The following is a 7,235-nucleotide window of genomic DNA, read 5'->3' on the forward strand; positions in this document are numbered from 1 at the left end:
GGCGCCGCCGAGGTGGGAGGCCCGCAGCACGGCGGCGTAAGGCGGGGACGGGGATGCTGGGTCCAGCGGGCGAGGCGGCGGTTCCCTGGCCTGGAAGGTCACCGGGGTTGTGCGGGGTCCCCTCGCTGTCCGGGGCACAGCGGCTCCGAGGAGGGGGAGGAGGCGGCCGGGGCCTAAGTGGGAACTAAAAATACCCCGGGGGTGAGGGGGAGAGCAGACCCCCTGCCCCCTGCAAGCTTGACGCCCAGCAGCTGGGCCCCATCCAGAACTTCAGGGGGAAGGGGCGGCTGGGGCTCTTCCCGGGACGCCCTCATCACGCTGTGACCTTCAGGTGACCTTCAGTGTGGCCAGGTGCCTGCCTGCCGGGGGATGGGGAACCTGAGCTGCAGCCTCCCAAACCAGCTCCCTCTCCCTGTGGGTGGAGGGATTTCCCACCCTTCCCTGGGGGAGGCAGACAGGGGGCCTCCTGGTCTTCAGGCGGAGACCAACCCAGGTCCAGGCTGGCTAGGCCTCCAGGACTCCAGCCCCCACCTGGGCATTAAGAACCTGGGCAAGGCCTTTCCTGCAGCCCAGAGCCCTATCCTCTGTCCTGACCCGCAGACCCAGATATGGCACATGCCCACCTGAGTCTCATTCCTGGACGCTCTTTGTCCCCAGAGGCAGGCACAGCATTGGGTTTAGCAAGGATTCCCTGCCCTTGAGCTGGGTGCTGGTGAGGCCAGGATTGGGGAGTGGGCACCAGGGGCTGTAGAGGGGCAGATGGCCCACTGGGAGGCACAGGCTCATTCCTCCCGCCTGGCTTCTCCAGCCTCCTGGGGGACACCTCAGTCTATCACATCAGGTCCTCAAGGTCCTGGGGCCTTGGGCCCGCTCCCACCCAGCAGCACCTGAGAGCCCAGACCCTGAGTTCCCGCCCTGACCTGTCCTGCTCTGCCATTTCTCCACTGGGACCCTGGTCCAAGGCCAGGTCACAGTCCAGGAGTCTCAGCGTCCACCTCTGGGCAACAGGAACGCTCTCCTGGGAAGGGTCTGCAGTCAGTTGTGGCTCCCGTCCACCGCCACTTTCCCTTCAAGTTCTCAGGGCTGACCCTCACTCCCCCATCAGGGCCTCCCTACCCAGACCAGACGGTTTTGCAGATGAGGAAACTGAGGCCTCTGAGGTCTCATCCAGCTCCCTCCTCCTCCCACCTGTGCACGGCCCAAAGCCCCCTGCCTCTGTGGCTGCAGGGGCTTCTCCGGGGATGGTCTAGAATGGATGGCGTCCAGATCTCAGAAGAGAAGGGTCTGAGGCCCACAGGAAGCTCCTGAGCTGGGATCCCTGGGGAGTCCAGAGAACCGGACAGCGTCTGCATTGGGCACGAGGTGGTGCAGGCAGGACAGGAGGGGGCCGCGCCCCTTGCCACAGCCTCACTGTGTCTCCCTCCAGGCTCATGTGATGCCCAGGGGCGAGCTGTTCTGAGCCACGTGGTCCAGCCACCTGCCTGTCCCACACGCCCCCACCGAGCGCGTCAGCACCATTCACCAATGGAGTCCAGAGGGAAGTCAGCCAGCAGCCCCAAGCCTGACACCAAGGTCCCGCAGGCCACCACTGAGGCCAAGGCTCCCCTGGCTGTGGATGGCAAAGCCCCCTTGACCAAGCCCATGAAGAAGGAGGCCCAAGCAGAGAAGCAGGAGCAGCCAGCAGCCCCTGCCCCAGCACCTGCCAAGAAGACCACGGCCAAGGCAGACCCCGCCCTTCTCAACAACCACAGCAACCTGAAGCCACCCCCCACAGCACCCACGGCACCCAGCAGTCCTGACGCAACCCCAGAGCCCAAGGGTCCTGGGGACGGGGAGGAGGAAGAGGAGACCGCTAGTGGGGGCCCAGGGGGGCGTGGTCCCTGCCCTTTTGAGAACTTGACCCCCCTGCTGGTGGCTGGGGGTGTGGCTGTGGCAGCTGTGGCCCTGATTCTTGGTGTGGCCTTCCTGGCCCGGAAAAAATGATGCTTGGTGCCCAGGTGGGGGCATGGAGCCACTTCCTGTACAGGCCTGGGGAAACTAGTGCATGCAGAGTTCACACGTATTTAGCTACACATACGCACATACATATTCTACATATATATGAATATATGCCTCCCACGTACACACAGCAGGAGAGGGGTGGACAGGCTCACCTGGCAGAAGGCCCTGAGCCCACCTCTCCTGCCCCCAGCACTTCCCTCTCCCGACCTCCAGGGCAGAAGGAGCTGAGGCTCTGGGGTTTCCAGGGCAGGACAGGTGGAGCTCTGGCATCGGCAAGCGGGCTGAGCCTGGGCCGGGGCAGCCGGGGGAAGCCAGGAAGGAATGGACCCTGAGCATGGCCTGCGCCCAGCTGAACGTGTGTCCTTGTGAACACCCTCCTGTGTGCCTGTCCCCACAGGCCCCAGTGGTCCTGGGCCTTCCTGGTAGCAGCATCCTGAGAAGCCCCCAGGGCTGGTCTCTGAAGTACGGCGGGTGGGGGGCCACTGGAATGGGTTTTGAACAGGGTCTGCCCCTTGTGGGGACATTAAAGGGCATGGCTATTTCACTGTCCCATTTCTGCTCTTTGTGTGGAGCGGGCGGTCATCTGTCTGGGCCCGATGTAGTGGGGCTGACCTGTGGCCCTGTGGCGGGTGTCATATAGGAAGAGCCTCGCCTCAGTGCCACCTGCACCATCATCCTGCCCTGGCTGGGTGGACAGATGAAGCCTAAAGGCTGGTCTTGAGAAGGAGGCAGGGGGAACATCGGGGACCCCACCCCACAGCTGTGCCTGCCCACTTCCCCGCTAGACGGCCCCTCCTGCCTGCACCGGGTCCTCTAACAAGCGTATAAATGCAATAACACAGGTAGAGTAGAGCTGCTTGGCAGGTGACCGTGCCCCACCGTCCACTGCCCCATGGTGCCTGCAGGGAGACCCGCCGCGCAGCCCCTCCTCAGCGGATCTGAACCCAGCTTGGATCTGGGCCTAGTGGCAGGGGCCAGGCTCCCAGAAGGTGGCGGTGGGCACCGTGGGAACGTGATGTGCCCTTACCTGGCAGTGGCCACAGGAACTCTGGGCCTGAGTGGAGGCTGAGTCTGAAATAAACTCTGTTGTCTAAAGGCTGGCCTGGTGTCCTCACCTGCATGAGGCTGGGAGAGGCAGGGGCTTCCCAACAGGGCATGGGGGGTGGGGGTCACAGAACCACAACCCCGGGCTTTCCAGGGAGGAGGTCGGGAGCCCCACGTCCCTGTGACTGGGCCCACCTGCCACCACCACGCCTAGTACAGCCCTGCCCAGGTCCTGCCCCATCCTAGAAGACCCTACGCTGGCCTTCCTGGGTCCACAACCCCGGGCTTTCCAGGGAGGAGGTCGGGAGCCCCACGTCCCTGTGACTGGGCCCACCTGCCACCACCACACCTAGTACAGCCCTGCCCAGGTCCTGCCCCATCCTAGAAGACCCTACGCTGGCCTTCCTGGGAGCCCTGATCCCAGATGGACACCTGGGGGCTGCAGAATGAACCTCCAGGCCTGGGCTGCCAGCCACAGTGCACGGGGCAGGTGCAGCAGCGAGGAGATGGGGGGGGGGAGGCCTTGCTCCTCAGGCTGACCTCCTCAGCCAGGGAGGGCCCTTCCTCAGTCCCCTCTCTGCAATGGGTCCCCCACCTCCAGAGGGGTGCAGAAGAGGCTGCAGGGAAGAGGTTTCTTCCTCTGGTCACCTCCGGTCCGCAGCTCCCCGAGCCCACTTTGACCAGGTGTCCAACTGGCTGGCGCTGCCTTGATCCCAGCTGTAGGCGAGGCTCTCCAGGGTGGGCTGGAAGGGAACAAGGCCCCGCTGGACCCCAGAAGCGTTGCTGCAGCGTCTGTCATCCTGGACCTCGGGGAGAGCTCGCTAGCCACCTGCTACCCCAGGCCGCCTTGTGGCTGGTGAGGGGAGACACAGATCTCTCTCAGCCCTCTTGGTGCCCACCCTCCCCAGAGTGGCAGCCCTCATCCGTGTACCCACATCTCAGGCCTGGACAAATCTGGATAGTCCCCAAGGGGTGAAAACACCCAAAACGGGCCCCACTGCCCTCACACGGACCACCTGAGCCACCTACCTGAGCCAGGCCATGTGGAGAGAAAGGGCCCCACCTGCAGCTTCCAGCCCACATGCCCCACAGGTGCCAGTGCTGCCGCTCTGAGCGGTCACTGGGCCACCCACCCTTCTCCTGCCCTCCATGCCCCTCTCTCAATCTCTCCATTTATGGCTGGTGCCTTAAAACAAATCAGCCAACCCCCTCTGACGTTACGGTGGGTGCGGGAGGGAGTGGAGGTGGCTGAGGACGGGTCTGTCATCTTTGACCACAGCCCGGCCTTTTGACACTGTGACCTTCCACCCATGCCAATACCTTGTTATGTATCGATTCCTTATTAAAGGACATTTAGGTTGTTCCAAAATTTTTGCGATTTTAGACAGCAGGAATGGAACCCTCGTAAAGCCCTTCTGCACTTGTGGGCACAAGCGTGCAGGTCCTTTTGTTCGTGTCACTGTGATGAGACGGGCTCGACATTAGCCACCTTTAACCACGCTTACGTGTGCAGTCAGTGTGCTGACTGTGCAGCCATCACCACCGTGCACTCTCAGGCCTTTCATCTCCCCAGAGTCAGTTTGTCCCTGCCAGACACTCCTAACTCCCCGTTCACCCTCCGCCAGCTCCTGCAACCACTATCGTACTTTTTGTCTCTATGAATCTGACCGCTCCAGGTGTGTCAGTCAGTTTCCTGTTGCTGCGAACAGAATACCTGAAACTGGGTGATTGATAAGAAAATGCCATTTACTGCTTACAGTTTGGGAGGCTGGGAAGGGCAAGGTCAAGGGGGGCGTACCTGGTGAGGTCTTCCGGCTGGGGGCTCTCTGCAGAGTCCTGTGGTGATGCAGGGTGTCACCCAGCGAGGGCTGAGCAAGAGCACATGCTAACACACTTCTTCCTTTCCCTGTAAAGCCCCCAGTCTACTACCCAATAACCCATTAACTCATTAGCCCATTGACCCACGAATGGATTAATCCACTCATGAGGGCATAGTCCTCACTATCCAATCACCTTTCAAATGCCATTTTTGGGACGAAGCTTTAACTTAGCTTTGGAGGGGACAAACATTCAAGCCATCGCAAATAGTGTCTTGTGTTTTTATGTGTGTGTTAAACATGTCTGGTCCTAGTGAAGTCACTCGTGCTCTCTAAGCCTCAGTTTTCACATCTAGTCTAGGTGGAGTTAAACTGCATATGGTGTCTCTATTCAGTGCCTCCCACGTTGTGTACACATGTGTCTGTCGCATGGAGGCCACTTTAGTGATAGAGTTAGTGACTGTTATGTACCTAAGGCACCTTCTTTCTCTTTTTTTGTAAAGTGGAGAATTCCCAGACTTCACCGGATATTATAAGAGTGGACTTACCAGATTTTGTAGGTTGGTCAATTTCGTAAGGAGAGGATGTTGGAAGCCAATGGATTTAAAACTGTATACTTTTATTGTCTGTGGCAGTTAAAGTCAATTTTAGGAGTGGAGTATTATTAGCTGGTGGTGATTTATTGCAGGAAACATTCAGCAGGTATTTTGAGTGTCTTCCAGTTCCAGAACCTGGTAAAAGGTAGAATCAAAGTGGGCTGCAGGGCACCTCTCTGGGTAGACCAGGTGCTTCCCTGTGGGGCATCTGTGGACCTTTGTGTTGTCCTAGGCTTTGCATGGCTCCTGCCGCTGGCTCTGGGTTGGAGGCAAATTGCTTCTTTCCTTGGGCTCTTCTGCCTTAAAAAAAAAAAGGCTGAGCTGGAGACTGCAGGGCCTCGTTCCACTCCTTGACACAGGGATTCTGCCTTTAGTGCTGAGTGTGGTCTTATCAGGGAAACGGTGCAGAAGTGGAATTGCTGGGTCGTCTGCAGGGGGCCCAGCTTAAGTTCTACCAGGTGCCACGTGCCCGCTGCACCCATTGCCAGCGGGCCAGGGAGGACATGCCTCTCCCCCACCCTGGCTGACACAGGGTAGGGCGAAGCCCTCTGGTTCTTGCTGGTCCAAATAGGGGAAACTGGCCTCTTCTGGTCGTCCCGTCGCACTGATCCTACACGTGATTTTCACAAGATGCTTCGCCACTCAGATCTCGCCTCTTCACGCGGTTTGTCCATCCTTCTGTTGGCTGGAAGGCCTTCCCCTACTTTTTGTCAGATTTCCTTATGTATTTTGCACACTGAGCCTCTGCTGCTTTCGTGCATTGCAAACGTCTCCAGTCGGTGGCTGACGTGCCTTTCACTGTTTCTGGTGCACAGTAGTCCTGAAACCTGAGCTCATAAACATCACCATCGTCCCTTGACGACTTTTGGAATCTTGGTTGGAAGGCTATCCTGCCGTCCTCCAGGGTGATATTCGTGGCATTTACTTGCACCTGGGCCTTCAGTGTATCTGGAGTTCAGGTTTCTGCGGGGAGTCAGCCAGGGATCTCGCAGTCCTGCCTTCCCACCAGGAGACACAATGGCCTTGGCATCAGGATGAGGACCTCCCACCGTCTCGCCTCCCAGCACAGCCTGTTCTGAGCTGTGTCTGCCTGCACCTGCCACAATGCCACACTGCGTCAGTGACTGTGGCTCTGCAGCATCACTCCAATTTTCCACATGTGCTCAGTTACTGGAGTCCCTTCCAGGGAAATGTTAGAATCAGATATCTCTGAGGCCCCATGGGATTCTGATGCTCGGGAAAAAAAGTTGTCAGGACACCCAGCGCTGGGTTTATATTACTTTTATTATAGAACTACTTTTTTTTTTTTTTTTAAAAAGATGACCAGTAAGGGGATCTTAACCCTTGACTTGGTGTTGTCAGCACCACGCTCAGCCAGTGAGCCAACCGGCCATCCCTATGTAGGGATCCGAACCCGTGGCCTTGGTATTATCAGCACTACACTCTCCCGAGTGAGCCACGGGCCGGCCCTATTATAGAACTACTTTTAAGGCCTAATCAAATACCAGATATAAGAAGTATTCAGTGCATAAAAGTACACACTAATGCCAAATCAGACCCACGAGGAAATCTGGAAAACAGGAAAATTCTCATGGGCAGCACTGTCTCCAGGAAGAAACGTGTCCAAGGACAGGCCTCTCTGGGAGGCCCTGCCCACAGCGAGGCCTGGGCTATGTCACTACAAGGAGCTACCCCGCCAGGGCTCTGCAAGAACTCCCTGGAGACCCGCAGCCTTTGCTTTTTTTTTTTTTTTTTTCAGTTGGCTGGTACAAGGCCC

The 7,235-nt window shown here is 58.4% G+C and overlaps 1 protein-coding gene across 1 annotated transcript; it reads left to right on the forward strand.

Moving 5' to 3' along the window:
- Positions 1–282: 282 nt before the first annotated feature.
- On the forward strand, positions 283–3,096 carry CEND1 (cell cycle exit and neuronal differentiation 1). Its single transcript, XM_008588591.1, has 2 exons — positions 283–351; positions 1,427–3,096. The coding sequence occupies exon 2, from the start codon at positions 1,525–1,527 to the stop codon at positions 1,981–1,983; it is 459 nt and encodes a 152-aa protein (XP_008586813.1). The 5' UTR covers positions 283–351; positions 1,427–1,524; the 3' UTR covers positions 1,984–3,096.
- Positions 3,097–7,235: the final 4,139 nt, after the last annotated feature.

Source organism: Galeopterus variegatus, unplaced genomic scaffold, assembly GCF_000696425.1.
Source record: "Galeopterus variegatus unplaced genomic scaffold, G_variegatus-3.0.2 Scaffold4911, whole genome shotgun sequence".
Classification (NCBI taxonomy): Eukaryota; Metazoa; Chordata; class Mammalia; order Dermoptera; family Cynocephalidae; genus Galeopterus; species Galeopterus variegatus.